Source organism: Gymnoscopelus microlampas (assembly GCF_963454915.1).
Source record: "Gymnoscopelus microlampas genome assembly, chromosome: 6".
NCBI lineage: Eukaryota > Metazoa > Chordata > Actinopteri > Myctophiformes > Myctophidae > Gymnoscopelus > Gymnoscopelus microlampas.
The window spans coordinates 36999322-37021877 of NC_139943.1; the positions used below are offsets into that span (position 1 = coordinate 36999322).

The 22556-nt window shown below is 42.4% G+C and overlaps 1 protein-coding gene across 3 annotated transcripts in view; it reads left to right on the top strand.

Annotated features, from left to right (window-relative positions):
* Positions 1-20772, top strand: part of LOC311046555 (GTPase HRas) — a 37098-nt gene extending 16326 nt beyond the window's left edge. For 2 of the 3 annotated variants that reach the window (XM_084058940.1, XM_084058939.1), the window contains exons 2-6: positions 11031-11169; positions 12603-12781; positions 14431-14590; positions 16073-16197; positions 16918-20772. In XM_084058940.1, coding sequence (XP_083915066.1) covers positions 11059-11169; positions 12603-12781; positions 14431-14590; positions 16073-16192 — 570 coding nt within the window. In that variant the 5' untranslated portion in view covers positions 11031-11058 and the 3' untranslated portion in view covers positions 16193-16197; positions 16918-20772. Of the gene's footprint in view, positions 1-11027; positions 11170-12602; positions 12782-14430; positions 14591-16072; positions 16198-16917 lie in introns of all 3 variants that reach the window. The other variant, XM_084058938.1, reaches the window with a different exon arrangement.
* Positions 20773-22556: the final 1784 nt, after the last annotated feature.

The following is a 22556-nucleotide window of genomic DNA, read 5'->3' on the forward strand; positions in this document are numbered from 1 at the left end:
CATTTGACTTTGTCCGTATGTCCGTCCGTATGTTTGAGCACGGCTGATTGGTCAAGCTTCACGTGACACGTGACAATATGTTGTCACGTGTCACGTGACAACATATTGTTGCTGATTGCAACACAAGGATGCAACCAGTTACACTTTCAAAGGCACCACTCTCTTCACACTGGGTGTGATTTTTTGTTGTGTGTGATATAGATATTTTGACATTGTCTGAGTAGATTAGCATGTATGTAGCCTACATGTCTGTGACTACAAATCACGATTTAATCCAAACTGCATCGGATAACTGCATTCCAGATGTTTGCGACTGTAGTGCAGAACAGAAAGTGTCCTTGGATGCTGACTTTGTAAATTGTTTGTGTATTCCTGCAGTGGATGCTGATGAAGGAGGAGGCTAGATTGTTTGTCTAGAGGGCTGACCGTGGATGTTGGGCGATGTTGTTCTCTTTCTCTCTGCACCTCTCACTAGCATCTATGGTTATGCAGCTCAAACAATGCTTTCTGGGCACAGAGTGCTTTTATTGAACAACAGGGAGGCCTGTCACAATTATTACATAATCGCTGTATCTAATCGCAACTATTTAGCATTTTGCTTGTAGCGCGAAGTTATTATATGATATTTTTAGTCATATCTGCCCTGTGTAATTTTTGTTTACAAACCTAAAAGGCAAACAGAATATGATATTTTTATTTGTTCTGTTCAATGCCAAAACACAGTTAATCGTAAATAATTATTTATGTGACAGACGGTTAATTAAAAAAAAATACTCATGATGGTGACAGCCCTAACACCATGTGAAAATAGGGTGTTTGTCCCATTCTCAGTCAGATCGTAAGACCACTGATGAATTCTGAGGCCTCTCTTCTCTGATGAGCCTTATGGCTCATCCAACTGGCAGCCCTTTGTGTGGGGGCCAGGGGGTCGGGGGGGGGCTTTCAGCTGGCCTTTTCATCTGTGCTGCTGCTGCATCCACCACCTGAAAAGATGACCCAATGGGATAAAGGTCACTCAGACAGCCCTTCAAGCGAAGGGCGGATGGTTTCAAAGAAGCCACCATGGCACACAGGCTACATGCAGTAGATACACAGTTGATGCGTTCTTCTCACCTGCGTTTGTGAGACTGAGAACTTTGCTCTAAGACCAATCATATTTGTATGTGCTTTTACAGGTCATCTTGGGGGCTGAGTATTTACACCGTCTATGAATGAATAGATTCTCTGCTTTCTGAATTATGTGAAATCCTCACCACCCTGTGTTTTTTTTATTGGCTATGGAGAACAGAACAGTGATTCCTCAGCTGCCTGTCATCACTGATGGTTGGATGCCATTTAGGGGGATGATGTCATAGGTGCAGAGGGAGGGAGAGAGGGGGTGGTGGGCTCCAGTGGCTCCAGGATGGGTCCTGGTCTCTCAGTATTTGACCGTGATACCTCCCTGGAGAGATTCTCCTTACCATCATCGCTCCATTAAAAATCTATTATCCCTGCTGTGGGCTTGTGGCTCTGCCAGTATGGATCCTTTAACCAATTAACCGCTTTAATGGAGAGTGGAATGCATGCAGAGAAAGACGGCCATTCTTGTGCCCTCCTCCTTCCACAGGGTGTGTTCTCTTTTGAAAGAGGGGTTCGTTGCAAGGTTAACCCATTCAAACCGGGAACGCATCTGTGTAACCACTTTATCCATATTTTATACTTTGGCTATTCATAAATAGCAGATATACAAGTAGACCTGCTATTTTTGAATAATATTTAAATATTAAAATATTCTTTAAAGGAAACATTTGTAACTCAAATCTTTGCTTCTTGGGGTCCCTGGAACAACATTTTTTTGAGATGGGGTCGGCGGCCATATATATATATAATTTTGGGGGTCCTTGACATGAAAAAGTTTGAGCCCCACTGATATAGCAACATACGTTTTTCTCAGAAAACTGTTGGGATTTAGAAGACATTTGTAGAATCCCCAGAAGCAAAGATTTGAGTTACAAATGTTTGCTTTAAAAAAAATACATATATTCAAAGATTTGCACAAATGTTCACGTTTTTTCAAAAATGACAGTTCTACAAGCTATGAGCCTGAGCTTGTATATCTGCTGTTTTTGAATAGCCAAAGAAATCAAAAAATGACACAGATTCTTTCGCTGTCTAAATGGGTTAAAGGATGAGGCATGCTCTGTGCGATGGTGGAAATAAAAAGAGATGTCATGAAAATATAACCAAGACTTCTGTGTCCAACGGGTGCCCTAGTAGCCACACAGGTGGGCTCTCTGGCAAAAATATTGACCGAAAGACAACGTCAACGGCTTAGATTTTACGTCCCCTTTTCTTTCTTTTTTTCTCTTTGTTTCCAGGTCGACCCCTTCCCTCCTGTGGTCGGCTGCTGTGCCCTTGGTTTATGAAAAAGAGCAGCCCTCTCGTTCCCTCACCTAGTTCCTCCTTCTTTTCTCCCATCACCCCTCTCTCGTTGCGCTGTGCTCGCACCCTCAGTAAGCTGTCATGTAAGATTATCCTCTTGGTCCAGGCAGGGCTCTAGGGTTTCAAAATGAACTGTTAATTTCCCAGGCTGGAGGTGGCGGGGGCTATAAATAACCTTACACACACAGACATAGAGCACTCCTTGAGCAAAAGGGCGCAGCCATGCAAAGATTTAGTGGACCGGGGAATGGAGAGGGTCATGAGACTGTGTGTGGACACTAGCACCATGGCTGTGGACTCGCTCTCTCAAGTTGTATAGGTGAATAGTATGGCTGCAACTATCGATTATTCTCTTCAATCGAATACTTTTTCAATTAATCAAATATTCTTGTAGTGTGTTTTTTTAATAATAGCCTATACATTTTTTATATATATCAAGTTATCAACAAATCAACACGATTTTTAAAAATGAACTTTTCTATAATTACTAGTCTGATTAACCCCACTTTGTCGTACAACGGTGTCAGGCAAAAATTGCTAAAATAGCCGATCTACAAGCTCACAAAGTGTTGGCGCTGTGACACTTGCATGGCAACACTCGGATCGTGGTGTGTTGTGAGCTTGTTGTAGATCTGCTATTTTAGCAATTTACTTTTTTAAATAATACGTTTGTTTGAACTGTTGCACCCGTAGTGAATAGTACATACTAAAATCATTAGTGTTAATTTTAAGGCCAGTCCACACTCCACACCAATGCAACTAGTCGCAACTACATGCAACTACTTGCAACCATTATCCCTAATGGCAGTTGCAAGGTTTTGTTGCAAGGAGGAGTTGCGACTACTTGCATTGGTGCCGGTCTGGCCATTATTAGTCAATTTTACACCCACTCTCAGTGTTAAACTTAACACTGAGGATGTTATGGGTAGGTAAGTTCTCCTGTATTCTCTTATGGTAAACTGGTTCACATTTTTATCCCTTTAAATCTGTGATTTTTCAATGAAGTCGATGTGCTATCCTGAATGATATGGGGCTATTTAAGATGTTTTGCTATTGATTATTGCTTCCTTGTAATAAACAGAACATAAAGCTGTGTTTTGAGCAAAACATAAAATGGACCACAGACCACACATTGTTACTATTGGTCATCTAGTGCTGTGTAAATAACTCTGTGTACGTGAACAATTGTTGTCCTTCTGGAACGAATTATGTCTCTAGTGGAGGACCATGGTATTTTGACACTAATTGCTATGCAATATGACAGTCAGAGAGAGTGTGTGTGTGTGTACTACATGGAGGGTATAACCATCAGTAGTACAGAACAGTGAGACCAGAAATTAGTTGTGCTCTATTGCTATTTGTTTAGATATCGTGATCTCATGTGGTTGTGTCCTCATCTGGCCCCAATACCTGGGTGGGCACCTCACTGCTCCCTTGCAACCACCTGCACAGACACAGCAGCTCACTGTCAGCTCACTGCCAGCCAGGCCTCGCTGACAACAAGTGGCTGCACTCCACAGTGGCACAACAGCAACTCTCTATCAAAGATTCATTTAGCCTTTCCTCCCCATATGTAATGTGTTGGATTATTAATCAGCCAGCATCATGGCCTAGTTTTGAAAGTGATAGCGATAGCATCTCTCTCTCTTTCCCCCCTCAAATATACAAATAGCAGACTGTCAAATTTGCATATTAGGCTGTAAATTTCAGTCCTTTGAACACACATTGTGATCCAGTTATTTAACATGCATGATGAAAGGAATTGTGCTGGCACCTAATGTATCGCCTACAGAGTATGACTGTGAGCCTGATGTTAACACTGATTTACAGTATGTTTTGGTGTTGGTTGTAAGTTGTAAGGCTATAGGGAGGCTCGTTAAAGCAGTAGACATTATTATGATGCATATATGCAGGGCTCGGTTTGTTGGGGGAGGGCTAGGGGGAAAATCCATGCTTCTGCTTTTGCTACCCCCCCAATTGTTGTCACCAATGGGGCAATATGCTTTACCCTGCTTCTGGTCTGACTGAATTAAACACAGGCATTTCCTTTTGGGAAATGCTGACTGTCTGATACGTATGTTTGATAATATCACAATTTAACAATTCGGAACTCAGAATCGATTTTCTTTTTTTTTTTACAAATCAAACCCTGCATATTAGACAGGCTTGAGATTAGTCTCAAGTGGTTGGACCCACCATCTTATGTCATTCAAACGATGGACGGAGGGTCTGAGACACAAGGCAGCATGTGTGGGTTTTGCCAGAGAAATAGTCAAGGGAAGCCTCTGATTGGCTGGGCTGTAACGGAAGAATGATAACTTTTCACCCCGTTGCCGTTGATGGCTCCTAGAGCTCAAAACAAAGCAGCAATAACAGGCTTAAGCCCCCTCCTAGCCCTCGATGTGAGTCTTGTTGCCTGTCCCTGTCTGCCTGTGTCAGCACAGCCTGGTCTCTGCATTGCACTGTACTCACGCCAGTGTTTATTTACTGAGAGAAGGCTGTGAGGATCGAGGCTAGCTCTCTGGTTCTGGCAAATGGGCTTCACACACCAGCCAGGACGAGCTGCACCTCGTACCAGATTGGTTTATTTACAGTGAGGAAGAAGGAAGCTAAATGTTTGGCCACAAGATTGAGGGGTCGGGGTAATTCTCTTCCTGTTGTGCTTGAGAATTATAGCCATCGGGGTGTTTTTACAAGAAGGCTGCTGTTGACATTGGTGATGGTGTAGAGAGCTACCTGTTCCATTAGAACACACTCTGGCAGCTGTGTGATGACCAACAGTGTTATGTGTGTGTGTGTGTGTGTGTGTGTGTGTGTGTGTGTGTGTGAGTGAGAGACGGAGAGAGGGCTAGAGAGAATAAGTGGGTGAATGTGTGTTATGTATATTGGTGAGCAACAAGTCTCCCTTTTCCATCAATCATTAACATCAGTTAGCCAAGAGTCCACTCATCAGCAAGTCTGCTCCCTGATCAGCAGTCAGACACACACACACACACACACACACACACACACACACACACACACACACACACACACACACACACACACACACACACACACACACACACACACACACACACACACACACACACACACACACACACAGACGTTGTGACAGAGGTGTACACGTATTCGGCATCTATTAATACAACACCACACCCAAGACCCAGGGACAAATATTGGACTTACTGCACTTGGAGTGTGCGTGTGTTGTTTCTGACTCTGTGCCACAGCGTTAGCCTCGTGAAAGGAGTTCTCTCTGGATGCTCTGTGTATCATGCTCGCTCAGACTGTCCTGAGGCCATGTTGATGTCACCTGTTACTCCTCTCCTCAAGGCAATGAACAGTGCAGCTGTGTGTGTGTGTGTGTATTTGTTTGTGTGTGCTTGTGTGTTGCTGTCAAGAGTAGAGCTGTTCCATTCAGCACTCGGGTAGCGCAGTGGTAAAGTAGCTACCCAACACTGCGGAGTCTGGGGGTTCGAATCCACTGCGGTGCATCCGACTTTGTCAAGTGTCTATACGAACACAATTGACCCGTGTTAACTTCAGGGGAGGGAAGACGGGACCGGTTGAGAGGGTGATATTTGTCACTACACATACTCCTACGGGCTGATCAGGGAGCGTTGGGCGGGAGGAGTAGGACGAAGGCATGTCCTCCCGGTGGGGGCTCCTCACTGGCAGATGAGTCAGTAGGATACAACAGCAGTGACAACACACAGAAATGTGCGTGGGGAGGGATCAATTTGGGAATTGGGGAGAAAAAAGGGGGTAAAAAGTGCCAAAGGAAGAAAGAGTGTTCCATTCAGGTCGGCCAAAATGCTGATGATCACCTGGCCTATAATGCTGTGTTCACACTAGCAATGACAAAGCAACAAGCTACTATACCTTTGCAATGAGCCAGCGCCATGAAGCTATAAGAGACGCCTGTCACTTGTCGCTGTGTGACGAGTGTGACACACTAAAAGTTGACCTCGCTTCAACTTTTTTTTTAGCACTCCAATGACGCAGTGAAGCATCAATCAGTCATATGTTTTTGTTTCACCATTTCCACCCCCACCCCTTCTCTTTCCCCACAATTCCGCTTTCCCTGTGCTACCTAACCCTACCCTTTTACGCAGTGTGGCTGGAGCAACACTCAACAGCGACTGCAGCCATGTCGCTGGCCACGCTATGCTTTTATACTCTTAGTCTTGTTTTTTTGTTTTTCCTTACAGAATTATATACATATGCAGTGCCCATAAAGAACATAGGATGACAGATGAATTTAGGTGCCTATTAAATCATGGCGGTTAACGTAGTGTTTGTTGCAGGTGTTATGTGTAATTTTGTGTTCTATATGTGTGTTGTGCCTAAAATGGAATATGTAGTGCCATTAGACACAGGGGGTGAGTGTGTAAATATTATTCTATTCTATATGCTCTCATTTACCTGTATGTTCCATTGTTCATTGCACATCACACAGGATAGGATAGGAATACACTACAAGGCCATCCATTTCAGAGGGGAGACTGCTCTGCTGGACACATAGCAAGCAGATGGATCTTCTATTCCTAAGTGACAGCAAGACCTCTATTTATGACGGCAGTGTTAAAGTCAGGGTGGGGCAGATACAGATAGTAGGGCCAGAGGGGGATAATACTGTATGTCCCTAGTAACATTGATGTCATTGGGCATGCAGCATAACTTTATGGAAAAGGAGGGATGGTTTAGCTTATAGGGTCCTACGTGTTCACATTTATTACATAGCTGTCTTCATTTATATTAAGACTACAAAAAGCGCAACTTGACACATTGCATTGCTTTGAGTCTGACCAGTTCACTTGGAAATATTTATTTTTGAAGTGGGTGAAATGTGGGCGACGCAGGATAAATAGGATGCCTGAAGTTTACTTTTGACTGTCGCTCTAAAGCAGAAAGTGAAACTGAACTTCGTATTCTATTCTCTACTCTGCCATATCATGGAAAGGTACAGGATTTCCAAGTTATTTCCCCATGAGCTCTGTCACGAGCAATGACATCGCTGACGTTGCCATTCTGTATGATGTCAACTTGAAGTTGTTACCAAGGAAAGCTTCTGTCGTTCTGTGGTTGGTATATAGATATCGATATAATCCTATTATACTTTGTTTTACGTCAAATAGAGAAAATAGCTAATCTACAAACTCACAACGCATCATAGAGCTTGTAGATCAGCTATTTTCGCAGAATGTTTGCCTATAATGACATGCCCAGAAGAGACACTAGGGTTCATGTGGTTCAGCTGCGTCTTAAGAAACAATGTTGTCCCAACTCGATCAGTATTCTTGAGTGAAACATAACCAGTAGATCAGCAACATTTGGTTCAATATTGGAAAACCACCACGGCTGCATTAGGTTAATCTTCCTCCTCTGTCATTATTACATGATCTTTTCCTGTGTCAGACATGCATTATCAAGTCGTTACCAGGAGGCAGATGTGGTTGTCGTTTGGTAATAGATGTGTCACACATGATGTCATCGCCTACCACAGTTACCAACATCTCTAACAGCTCCACCCATATGACTACTTCCTCTGTTCATTGACTCACCTCCCTCAGCCCTCCCTCTGGCCAGCACTATATTGGTAGTTATACTACACGCTACAATCCTGGTGGCGATTTAACTTTGAGAGTATACAAATGTATACGGTAATGTAACCAAATAGACCTGTAAGTTACATTGGTGTACTTTCAGTGTTGCAAATAGATACATCAATAAATGAACACTGAGGATTTTAATGTGTGTGTGTGTGTGTGTGTGTGTGTGTGTGTGTGTGTGTGTGTGTGTGTGTGTGTGTGTGTGTGTGTGTGTGTGTGTGTGTGTGTGTGTACGGGGGGGATAAGACACACCGACGTGGAGGAAGAAGCCAAAACATGAAATGTGTGGGGGGGGGTTTGCGCAAATGCAAGTACATGAACACATGCAGGTTGCGCTGAGTCAATAGTCAAGACTGTGACAGCACAATCAACACAGACTACAGTTATTGTGCACATTTGTCATACCAGTCTGTCTGAATGCTGTTATAACCAAGTAACTACGGTAAAATCTGGATTCTTTTCACTGCATTCTTCTTTACTGCTCGATTCAACTGAATCGATTTTAATGTTATAATGGATTATTTTGGGCTAGGACAAAATGTCATGACATTATGGCACTTATGAAACTTGAAGCTTTGTGAATATATTTTTTATTGTACCACAACTATGGTTGCCACCCATCCCGTAAAATACTGAATTGTCCTTTAATTGCCAATTAAGTCTCACATCCCGTTTTGAACCAATGCGGTTCAATACGGTTTGTAATGTTTTCTGTGGCGCATGGTGGTCCATCAGACAGCATGCCTCAGAAGAGCAACAGTCTTGTAACGTCAGGAACACCCAAGCAGCAGTGTCACAGGTTTTTATAGCTGCCCCAAGCATCTCCCAAAACGTTTATGGTATGGAACATCAATTCGATTTCCGTTGTGTATTTACTAGCAAATAGATGTTAATGCTTGCTTGCTACCTGCCATCTTAACTCTCACCCCATGAGGTGAGCGAAGCCTCTTCAGTAGACTCTATTTGTAGAGATATCTATGTATTGTCAGCTGAAGAACAGACTACGCAGAGTGAAATCACTCAATTCCTACAAGACTTCCCTGAGGCAGACATGGTATGTTGTTCAATACATCTTGAATTCTTGTTCTCCTTATAGAAGGTGGCAACCCTAACCACTACTATTTAATTTCCAATACTGAGTAAATCAGTTCCTCCAAGGTAAAGCACCCCACCAGACCGAAAAACTGCATGACATTCATCTTTGCATTGCACCTCCACCCCCATAACACAGCGATTAAATAATGGGGGGAAGAAATCAACCCAGTAAGTCAAGCCCTTGTTTTTAAAGGTATTGAATCATGTACTGTAACTGGGAAGGGGCTCATTGTCTAGGTGAAAAGAATATAAGTTCTGTTTACATTGGGAGTCTGTCCCGTTTCTTTAATAACTGTATTAATTTGTTGCCATCTCTGCCCTGTATGTTGACAGGACATTAACTGGATTCAGTGAGTCCACTGTGGAGACTGAGGGAACACCTGCAGTTATAAAAGCCCTCTTCTGGGGCCTCTTGTTCCATCTCTCCTGGGCTGACCCCCTATGGGGGGAATGTAGACGAAATACACAGAAAGGTTAATCTAATAGCCTGTTGATTTGATCCAGCTTAACATAGACTGGTAAACCGATGCCTATTCCTTTTCTTATTAGACCTTTAACAACCTATTTTAAAGCTTTCCTTTTACTGTGTTGAGGCGAGGGTCATAAATTCAACAAGCAGATATTTCAAAGCGATGATGTTTAAACTTTGGTACAACCTTGGGTTGCAAAGCTACCTACCTGGGCATAAACGTTTCTCAGAAATCAATTGAAGTACATAAACAACTCAAACTCAAAACAGATTCTGCCAATATATTTAAAAAAAAACACTAGTCCTGGTACTTAATTATGGGAAAGTGAAATAGCATTCATGTCATATTAACCTTGAAGTTCTATATCAACAAAACCGATATGTCACCAATATAAGTGTAACTCGAGCAATGACACCAGTGGGTGAAATGGGTGAGTAAAGGATGTACCAGGATTCTTGTTTTTCTTTTCTTTTCTGTAAATGTACTTTGTGATTTATAAGTTTAATCACATACGCAACACAAACATGATGGACATTATTTGTTATCATGCCCAGGTAGCTTTCCCACACAAGGTGCTACCGAAGTTCAACATCACTTTGATAATAGTTTGTTTCTTTACTGTCTGGTGTGCTCTGTCCATGTGGTTGTGTTCAGAGGCAGGCATCGGTAATGTGAAGCCTTGGTGATGAGGGTCACACTGCACTCTTTCTCTCTCTCCGTGTCTCTCTCGCTCCTCTCATGCAGACTCTCGCTGCCCTCAATGAGCACGAGAGGATTGGAACATTGAGTACCTTCAGCACATTTTTCACATTCCCCTCTGAGGGTCTCAACCTCAGCCCCTCCGCCACACACACACACACACACACACACACACACACACACACACACACACACACACACACACACACACACACACACACACACACACACACACACACACACACCGCTAACACTCCTGACTGTTGGGTCAGAGATGGTGAGAGCTGTTGTGTTTATATGGGGCTGCACCATTGTTTACGAACAGATTTCTCCTCCCTCCCAGTTTAACCACTTTCAGGCATCCCTATTTTGGGCATGTCATTATAGGCAAAAATTTAACAAATGTTAAAACAGCAGATCTACAAGCTCATAATGCATCACAATGAGGCACAATGTTGTGAGTTTATAGATCGATTTGTCGTACGATTAAGTATATATAGGACATACATGGTTAAGCCATCTGATAGAAAAATCCACTATATCAAGACATAAAACAACCTATATGTTGGCCTTAAAGTCAGAGCTTCAATTCTATAATATCTGATTTGGTGTCTGTCACCCGCTAATGTTTCTGGGTTACAAGCTCAACCTGAGGATATGTTATATATTTAATTTTGCCGGCACGGTTGCTAAGCTCTCTGTGGTCTTTGTGTTGTCTTTGATGCAGCAGCGGAGTGTGGTGAGCAGCAGCACAGAGGATGACGGAGTACAAACTGGTGGTGGTGGGAGCTGGAGGTGTGGGCAAGAGCGCACTCACCATCCAGCTCATCCAGAACCACTTTGTGGATGAATATGACCCCACCATCGAGGTATGTATGGCAAACTTCTGCACATGCTCAGACACCTCGAGTCATCTAACCAGAGCTGGTGGTGTTGAGCGGTAGTAAATGTCCACAAAGGACAACATTGGTCCTACAATGAAATACAATGAAACGTGTGTGTGTGTGTGTGTGTGTGTGTGTGTGTGAGAGAGAATCAGAATGTACGTTCTTTATTTTTGCAATATCATGTTTGCAAATATTTTCGAATTTGGCGTGGTGAGGTTTACACAGTAAGTTCTCAAAAGGTGTATACACACACACTTATACATACATACATACAGTATATAGTGTGTGTGTGTATATATATATACAGAGAGATGTTGATATACTGTATAGAGATCTAAATAGAGATATAGTGTAGTATTTGTGCACTTTGTATTATGTACACACAAGGTAATAGCAAAGCAGTGTGTCGAGAGTCCCTTGTCTTCACATCTGCCGCTGACCACCACGTCAGTATTGTCTGACATCTTGCCCCTGGAATTGTTCTGTTTTACCGCAAAGACCAGCACTCCCCAAAACCAACTTATTTCATTTATGAGCAGATGCTCTATCAATTCAATTTTCCAAAAGGCCAGGTTTTGGAAGAAGTTCCCTAATCTAGTCTGGCGGTGAAGCATTTAGTCTGCCCTAGTACCTTGCAATTCCATTTGCCTTTGCCACGAGAAAGAAATATTTAGACAGGGCAAAGAATTGACAGAGCTAGAGAGAATGTTTTGTCCTCTCTTCTGTTTCCCCTCTCTCTTTCTCACCACGCCTGCCTCTGGCCGGACAATGTCCTTTTTGTGTATGTGCATTCCTAGCCCCTATGCTCTAACACACAAAGGGACTGCACTCCATGTTTGTGTGGCTGGGTTGGAAGGCTAAACATTGGCTACACTGCCCCTCTGACGGCCTGCTGCTCATCTGGCGAGGACTGGACAGAGAATTTATTTTAATGCCAGATATTGGCTAGTTCATTCTCAGCATCTTCAGCTGCCTGGCAATCATTTTAGATTTGAGATCAGTGTCGATACCCGTTATTCAACACAAATACCAAAATAATACTTTTTCGTATCTTACATAAAAAATAAAAAAAAACATCTTGAATGAATTAAACAAATACATGGTTTTGTTATAGAGGAACACATGAAAGATATGTATCTATATCTATCTAGTATCTATCGATAATATGTGCGTGTGTTTATGTCTAGTATGAATAAGATATTAAATGTGAATATAGCCGTCTATGAGTTGACTGCCCCCTAAAAGGAGTTAGAATGTTTGGTCAGCTTTTTATACTAGCTAGCTGCTACAGATGTGATTTGGTGGTTCCTTAAAAAGTATCAATCCAACCTTAATTCACTTCCATCTCCATCATATTTATTTAATGTATTTTCACTGTGCTCAGTGCTCTAAAATACTGGAATACCCTTTTTCAGGATTCATACCGGAAGCAGGTGGTGATTGACGGGGAGACGTGTCTCCTGGACATCCTGGACACTGCAGGTCAGGAGGAGTACAGCGCTATGAGGGACCAGTATATGAGGACAGGGGAGGGCTTTCTCTGTGTCTTCGCCATCAACAACACCAAGTCCTTTGAGGACATTCACCAGTACAGGTGTGTGTGCTGTGTGTGTGTGTGTGTGTGTGTGTGTGTGTGTGTGTGGCTGGGGGTGGGGGGGGGGGGGGGGGGGGTGGAGGGATAGGGGATTCACACAATGATGACTATGCAGATGATGAGATCTATTATTGTTTATTGAATTGGTGCGTTAAAGTGCTTCGTATGGCTGTTTGTATTATGTGCTATGTTTGTGTGTTTTGGGTGCTCTCATAGGATCTGGGTGGGGAGGGGTGCGCGTGTGTGTGCGCGCGCGTGCGCCAGAGCCCTGCAGTAGCTGGATGATGTCATGTTGTAGCGTTTAACACGGCTAAAGAAAGCTTAGCCTCCGACTGTAAGATTACAGCACACTGCCAATGAAATTGATCCTGACTCAATTAGAGCAGAGGGGAGAGGGAGCATGCCCAAGGACAGAGAAGGAGAAAGGGAAGGAGAGATCAGAGAAAAATCTGATGGCAATGATGGTATATTCTTTTATGCGATAACGTTGGGATTATCTGACCACAACCAGCCTTGTGTGCGCTATGTCGAGGTGACCGCATTCTGCATGGCCTTGCACGGCCTTGTTTGTGCCGCATTCGACACAACTAACCACTGACATCACTTGGAAAGGATGAACCTTCACACAGCCCACAAAAGCATGTATGAGCTTAGACTACATGCTAGGAATAGGTGCAGGTCAAGGCTCTGCAGCATTATTTAAAGATCCTTCGTTCATTTGTCCGGCACAGCGCGTGAGAAATCTCTATATAACTGAATGCTCTTCTAATGGCTGATTTATACTTGGTTCCCACGCAATGTCGCGCATAGCATAGCAAATGTTCAAGTACATTGCAGATCTACAAGCTTGCGCAACACGTCGCTAAACCGCAACACCGACATGCAACTAAGTATAAATCAACCTTCATGTTGGCACACAGCGTACCACCTGCCTACTGTTTGGCCTAGTCTCTACACAAGCATTGTCTTTCACTTGTACTCTGGACGTGAACCCACCGCTGCTGTCATCCCAGAGTGCACAGCCCAATAAGACTATAGCTGCTTATTTGTTTTCACAGGTATTCTCAATTCTGCACTACTAGACTTTATATGCCTGCGTGACCAGCAAATTACAAGGCACTGTGTCATCTCAATAGCGCATCAGATGAGTGTGGTCATAAAATGCCATTCGCGGGGTCTGTCTCAAGCTGTGTGTTGGACACGGGGGGCTGACCGTAGCAAATGTAACCTGCAGTCCTTCAGCTCAGGGAGAAATGTTGCCGAGGCAGAAGCCACAGGACCGGGGCTGATAGATTGATCTGACCCACTCCCCTCAGTCAGTCCCTCAGCTGGCTAGCTTTCAGGCTGGCTGCTGTGGTGATGAGGTAATGCTGCCTGCTTGCTGTCCACCTCCCCCCTCCTTTCTCCAGCAGTGCAGCACAGCCCAGCCCCAGCAGGCCCCCGGCTCTTCCTCAGGGTCCTAGTGCTCCCCGGCTGGTTGGGCTCTCTGGTGGTAGAGCTGCTGTTGTTTATGAAGCAGGGAGGATTCTTGACAGAGGAGAATGCTGTATGCACGTGAATAAACACTAGGGCGTGTCCACGGACCCAAAAAGACTAGACGGAATAGAAAATGTGAATAAACGTGTCTATTTTTCACTTCCCCTTCACAGAGAACAGATTAAACGTGTCAAGGATTCCGATGATGTTCCCATGGTGCTTGTGGGGAATAAATGTGACCTGCCAGCACGCACGGTAGACACACGGCAAGCACAGGAGCTGGCCCGCTCGTACGGCATCCCTTACATCGAAACCTCTGCCAAGACACGACAGGTAACCGACCGTACAAGTACACAACCTCAAGTACACAACCTCACTCAGATGCAAAGGCAAGAACAACAGCAGGGTCTAATGACGGCTCTCCTGTGGTGTCAGACTTGCCCAAATATGGAGGGACAGCAGGAAGGCACATCTGAGATTTATGAATTCACAAAATGTGAAGAATATTCACACACACTGTGAGGTTTAAAAGGTGGACATTTTGTCCTGCAAACCCATATATTTTTTTTAAATGGAGCATAAATTGGAGAACTGGACTCCCAGGAGTGTGGTCGAAATTATTCTCTGAGGATTCCCACTGCTACAATGAACATTGTTTTCAGATTGTTTGACGACTACAAAAAAAACACGACCTTTCATAAATAATGAAAATATTCTATTTCCCCCATAATATCTTGCAGATATCCAGTTATTGTACGTTTTCACAGATATACATGCCTATTAAATACACATACAGAGCAGTGAGAGATGTGTTTTGCTGTGCTGAGAACATTCTATTATTCGGCAGGTGATGACTCATGGCCAGGTTGCTTTGCCTTGAAAACTGTTGAAAGGCTTGTCAAGGGTGATTCTCTCCACACTGTCCATCATACAGTACATGTACATTATAATATGTACTTCCATATAGACACATTCAGTGCTTTAATGGCATGTCGGTTATTCAAATTCTAAATTCATACTGTTTTTCATCATTGTTATTTTATTAACACTTAAAGATAGGGTAAGTGATATGTTGGGGTCAAAACAAAAAGCTTTTTGTTAATAGGTTAAAGCACTATGTTTCTTATAGTATCCATTGCTATAGAGTGTTTGTTCAGTAACAGGGGTCCCCCATCTCTCCAGCTCTTTAATAAACATAAAATACATGTTCAACCAATCAGGAGAAAGTACCTATTTATCAGCCTGAAAATACATTTTCTGTTTATCCAAGAGCTGGAGAGACAGGGAGACCCCTGTTACTGAACAAACACTCTATAGCAACAAAGGAATATCCGTTACGCTACCTTTTGTGAGATGGTCATGGTCGCCATGGTAATACTTAAATAGAAAAAAAATGTGTGAGCTTTGCCATCACTTGGTATAATTTGACTTGTATGGGGCATCCAGGTGACAAAAAGGTTAAACACTCGCCCACCAACGCAGAGCTCAGCGGGTTCAGTGTAAAAAATAAATACAAAATCAGGCTCTGCATCACGTAGCCTGGTTCAAAACAATTCTTAAGCTTTGTGAAGCCTTAATCTTCCATGGTTGTCTACACCCTCCCCATACTGACCATTATTAAAGTACAGCCTTGGGTCTGACTCTTCTGTGTGTGTGTGTGTGTGTGTGTGTGTGTGTGTGTGTGTGTGTGTGTGTGTGTGTGTGTGTGTGTGTGTGTGTGTGTGTGTGTGTGTGTGTGTGTGTGTGTGTGTGTGTGTGTGTGTGTGTGTGTGTGTGTGTGTGTGTGTGTGTGTGTGTGTGTGCATACACGTGCAGGGAGTGGAAGATGCCTTCTACACGCTGGTGAGAGAGATCAGACAGCACAAGCTGAGAAAGTTGAACCCTCCTGATGAGAGTGGTCAGGACTGTATGAGCTGTCGCTGTGTGGTATCGTGATGCAGGTAAGACATCTTACCCTGGATCTTTGCACTGTGAAATCCTCTGTGTTCATTTAACTCTGAGAGTGTACACTCTACACTGAGTCACAAATGTATAAATTCATGCTGAGAATTTGACTGTGTACTTTTCAAAGTTGCAAACTTTACCAGTGGATAGCTATCTGCGCCTGTTGTACAGGAACATGTATACTTGACTACACATTCAAAATCCTCAGTGTTAATTTAACAGGGTCCATTTGGCTACATTTGTACACTCTGAGATGAACCCTGAGGATTTTACTGTGTAAGCATATGACTGCATCATTAAAGGACCAATCAGTGATACATACATAAAACATAAACAAATGGATAGCTCCACCACCAAGAATGTTTTACAGTAGGTGATTGACTCAGCTCTTAATTGACTAAAAACTGATTTTGTTTGAACATTGTATATGTTGTATTTTGGGTCTGTAATAGGTGTGTTTACATTGGTAATATTTGCAAACAGTGGAGTAAGAAAATACCTATATTGTCATTTATGATGAGGGAAAAAAGTTTCAAATAGCATATTTTCCATCCTACAAATCAAATGCTTTAAGAATGCATGTGAATATAACCTAATTTATATGTTCAAATCAATCCTGCATTGGGCCTTTTTTTAAGAATGTTTCCATTTGATTTTCCAATCAATGCAACATGACAGGTGTAATTGAATCTTTCCCGTTGTCTTTCCCTCTCTAGCTCACCGTTGCAGGGTGAGGATAGGATCTACAGTACGATGCATAGAGGCAGCATGGACTTTGAAGATTGAAAGCTGAAACAACACGAACATAAACTTTTCAAAAGAGATGGCGGTCAAAGCAAGCGAGCAAGGAAAACCACCACACTTGACTGTACCATAGAACTTTATTGAAAGGAGGACTTGGACCCTTGGCCTAAATGGCTGGCAGAACTAGGTTCCCCTAGGATGGTCCGTCCTCTCTTTCGGTCCATGTCTGCCTATGAGCACCACCACTAATGACTGTCGACTCCAGTGTGATCTCGCTGGGCAGCTCCCTGAGTTCCTGCTAACTTATTGTTTTACAGTCTCAACACTGGTCTTAAAGGGGGCATCATCCGCCCCCTCACACCTTGAAAGCCTAATTCCCCCGGCCCCCGCCCCACCCCCACCTGCTCCCCCTGGAAAGACTGACTGGACTGGACTGGATATTATTTTAACCGAACCCACTCATAAACACCGCATTCCGCTTGACCACACCATGCCTGTTGCTTCTAGAGTGGCTGTGCAGTAACCTCATTATACTGGATGCAGGGGTATGAAGTCTGACATGAGATGCCATGTAGGAATGATTCGATTTTAAACGTCGTTCACTGGTTCACCTGGCCATAAAATGTTTGACTTTACAGAGAATTGTTTTATATATATATATAATTATTGATTTTATTTCTCTCTCTCTCTCTGATTGAGGGTTATGAAAGTGATCACTCAGCGCTGTTAAGTGAGTAGGGATGTTTATTTCAGGCAACAGGTGATTGCCATGTTTAAGGACCTGTCAAACTTAGCCAGAAGCCCATTGCGTATGGATGGGGATCTGCATTTGATGAAAAAAAGATTCATGTTCAGAGATTGCAGCTGCCTTCACCCCCTTGTGGATCCCAATTTTTGTGTTCTAAAGATTCTCTTTGGGGAATAATAATGGTAATGGCTAGTGTAGGTTCTGGTGCAATAGGATTGTTTATTATCTGATTTAAAACGGATTGGGAATAAACCATCTCTCACGCCTACTTATTTGCGTGTATTTCTTTGGTTTGCGAAAGAAGGCGCTACAGACCATTACCGGTAATTGTTGCCGCCATCTTCATGGTTGCCAAGACTGAAGTGACGTTTTCAGAACGGAAGACTAGCAATCCCTTTACAGCCATGCAGTGGGCAGGACAGTGGCAGGCCATGGTTTCAGACAAAATAGCAACCATCTTTCTTGTTGGATTTAATTTAGATAACTGTATGGTGTACGACTGGTATTTACTATAAGGCAACATATTGCAGCCTTTCAGTAGATAGCAGGTGCTGTTCCTCTGTTTATAAGGCTCAGGAATTGGGGTCCAGGAAGGTCTCATGTTCCTGGGCCCAAGAGAATAAATATCACCAGTTAGTTTCACCAGAGTGTAACGCACAAGTCCTGCCTTCAGAGTATGGACGATCTGTGGAACAATAGGCTACATACACCAAATTATCCTCAAACTGCTTCTCTTTCTATTCACAACTGCCGCCTCACCTCTTGAAAGGAACAATAACCAGTATAGGTGCTCCATATTAATTTGTGGAACTTACGTATAATAATGAATTTGATGTTGAGTTTTGGAGGTGCATTGCTTTGTTTCCTTAATATTGACTAGCTTGTGCTCTCCTATGATTAACTGCATTTGTTTGCTGCCTACATGGAAAAAGACTGTGTTTATCTTGCCTTATCTGTTAGCTAGCTAGTACCTCATGTATGCAGTGAATTCTGCTTGAGACAAGTGTGGTGTTCTGTGCGTTTTCATCGTTTTGTGTATGACTGAAGAAATGTTGAGATTAGACTTGCACTGTACTGTACAGTATTTGATGTTGCATTATCTTAAGAAAGGCCAACCAATCACCCCAGAAAACACTACATTAATGGGATTTATTTCTTTTTTTATGGCATGCATGTCAGAAGATGTAAGTCTAAAGTGACAAATGCAATGCCAAAACCTTCCTTTTGACATGACTCACTACCCTCTGGTTTAACGCACTGTGGCTATTTTTATTCATTCAGAGTTTAAATTGTGAATTTCCATTAAAATAATATAAAAGCCAACCACATTTGAGCTTTTTTCTGTGAAGTAGATTAAATTCATGCAAAAGATTTTATTTTATTGTAACAATCGCTTAGAGTTGCCCCCTCATAGTCAATTAATTGGTCCTTTTAAGATTAGTCATACAAGAATTTCCTGGTCGATTAGTTGATTTTCATTTTTCCACGGAATTAGTTATTTCCAGAAGTACATAACTTTCTGAGAAGTACAAGATGTCAAAAGGTGCAATGCATGCATGTGTGCATCATTGCATGAGGAAAGCTCAATTTTACAGATTTATCAAATACATTTTAATGCGTTAGTCAGACCTTTACCATTACTCGACTAAGAATTTCTTAAGTCGAAAGCTCGGCTACCTGTTATCTTGAAACCCTTTACAACTGTTTGCGATGACTTGACATGAATGGTGCTCACAATGCATTTTCTGTGCGTGGACTATAGGACAGACTTCCCTTGAATCCCTAAAATAAATTGTACTGTCTCCCAAGAAATCCATCTAATTCCTCTCATGCCAAAATCAAATTAAACCACCTGAAATGAGAGTAACCGACCTGGACCCTCCACTTCAAGAGGCTTCCAATGTTTGGACCCAACTTCCCTGACTGGAGTACTCCAGGTAGCCCATGCTGGGAAACTAATCTGTTGGTAGAACAGTTAAACGGAATGAAGAAATGGCATGGCTTCATGCCCAGAAACTGTGGACACATTTTCACCATTATTACCATGCAAAAGTCAGAGACCTTTGACATGTTTTTGTGTGAAGATTATGTTGTCCTTATCCGGATGTCTTGAAATACTCTCCAATGTTTCCTGAGTTTCAAAATGATGAAGATCCTCCTTTACTTTTTGGCTTGGTTGAATTTGTACAGTTCTAGTAAAGCTTGTTCATTCTCACATGACTAAAAGAAATGTTTTGGAAATATTGTCGATGAAGATAGTGTTCAGATTGTCTTTCTCTAAATAATTTTAATTGTTATTTTGGTGGGGAGAAAAAGGGTATAAAACTGTGAATGTATCTAAATGAGTTAGAGATACTGTTTGATTTACGCTGAGGAACTGTTTAACACATTTGAGGTTAAAAAGAGTAATGTTGAAAAGAAAATAGACAATATTAAACTTTCCTACCATTTTCCCAAATGTGTACATTTAAGGTTGAGCTAATAGCGCCACTGTTGATCCCGATAATAGCCTCATTGCACGACGGGGTCGCACCAAAAATAGCCAATTCACAAGCTCACAATGTGTCACGGATGCGACACTTGTGATCTTGTAGACCTGCTATTATCGGCACACGACTCAGTCATACGACGAAGTATAAATCTGGCATTCGTTGTTTCTATGGTTGATTTTCTTCATGGAAAAGGGTGTGGTGTGGTTCTTAACATGTACTGACAGTCCCTAGTCCTCTTGTCTTCTACCTGTGTTCAACAATATATAAGATCTGTGATGATAATACCATACAAATCTATGCATTAAATGCCCATTAAATCAGAATTTTAACGTCAAGTTGCAAAAGGGATACATGGCCAGCAAACCACAGGTGTATGTGTCTGAATAGCTGGGAAGCATGACAAAAACCATATGAAACAATGGGAGTTCTGCACAAAGATACAGAGGGTCTAAGGGCTTGCTTCTCCCTTGCAAAGTGTGTAATGAGGAGGTCTGAAAATGAAATGTCAAATATTTTACTTTAATGTATTTACTCTCCAGCAATGTGGCAAATGTATAACAGGACAGGAATAAAGATGTCAAGATGAACACATGTCCCATGTCTGTAAACTAATGTGACTACTACCTCTCTAATTGGACAGAACTGCCATCTACAGGCCGATGTACAGTAGTGTTTACACTTTCAGAGTTCACACTGGATTTCACTGTCCAGTTGGATTGACCCAGGTTTGTCATGTCGTGGTCAATTTCTGATTCCTAAGCTTAGTTAAAAAATATATACACGCAACTGTGCCCTTATTCAGTCCAGATACCACACAATGTGAACAAGCACATTGTTGCATTAACCTCATGCAGTAATTAACCAAGGAATTTGGTTAGTACAACATGTTTCATATCAATGCAATTAAATCAGATTATTAGATTATACGGGCTAACCGTGTTGACTAACTGCTATTAACTTCATATGTGTGTAATGTAGTTAATAGTCTACTGGAAACCCTCATAGGGCCCATGTTAAACCCAGACAGGTTGTGAACTTGTATGATGGCTTAGAAGATGAGATTAAGTTTGGTTGCTAAAAGTAGCATGTTGGGCAATTTGAGTTAACATAATCAGCTAATTAATCACCAAAAATCTTTAATTTAGCTTCGAATTAACCCTAACCCTTAACCCTTAACTCTAACCCCAGAAAAGTGATCCAAGTCCATGTTTGTAATGTCCAGAAATTCATCTATGATTACCATGGTCATAGATACCATAATCATGCAGTCTTTCTTTATTGGCATAATTTTCATTTATTACAGTATGTAAAAAATGTAAAAATTAAGAAATTGATGTATTTTTGCTTTTAGTCAACTTAGAAAGGTGAAGACGAGAGCTGGATCTGATTTTCTAGCTTTTCTTCCAGAAGGCTTCCATAGCACCACTGAGATGAGAGCCAATACCATGGAGGTGATGAAGAAACACATGACTGTTAAAGGCATGGCTACGACATGGAGGCCCACTTTGCTCAACTCTAGTGGTGGGGCAGTAGCGGCGCGGCATAGACTTTAAAGATTTATTTGATGAAGAGCTCAGCCCTGTTCCCCATCACTCATCGGTGAATATTGTTGCCTGAGGAAGGATGACAAGTCTGTCCTCGGCAATAAATTACGAGTACCTAATGAAAATCATCCACTTCCCAATGTTGTCCTGTGTGACGCAAGTCAGCTGCTGCAACACATTGTCTGGCCTGTGGCAGGTAAAATCAGGGACATTGCCTCTAGCATGAATGTCACGCCTCGCCAATGCCTATACTGCAGCTGAAGCTGATGAGACCTTCGTCATGAGGGGGCTGACATCACCCTCATTATAGCTACATTACATGTTGCAGACAGCTGGAGCAGGGATGCCCACCATAGCACCACCTAAGGGATGACACTGTACCCAGTACACTGTTAGTGTACTGGGTTTGGAAGGCCGAACTTCAATAAGCAGTGCCGATGGAGAAATGGGATGGCACCATCCTGGACATAAATGCCACCATCAGGCCATGGGTTGAGCAATCTGGGAACCCATTCGGTTTCTTAATGAGTAAACATACTCTGGGAAGTCTGATGATTTTGAATTGCTTTCATTTTATCGTAAACGTTCATATGAAACACCATTACAGGGTCCATGACATTTCCAGTATAACTCGTTCATGATAAAAATGAAAAGAAACCCACACATAAGCTTCTTGAACTGTTTTATACAGGACACACTGTACCGTACTTCCAGGATGGTGACTGTTGAAAGGCTGTGAGGTCAATGCTGGGAAAGCAGGTCAGACTTATTACACCCAGGCAATCAAAAGGAAGTCAGATTGTGTGCGGCAGTGGCAGTATATATGT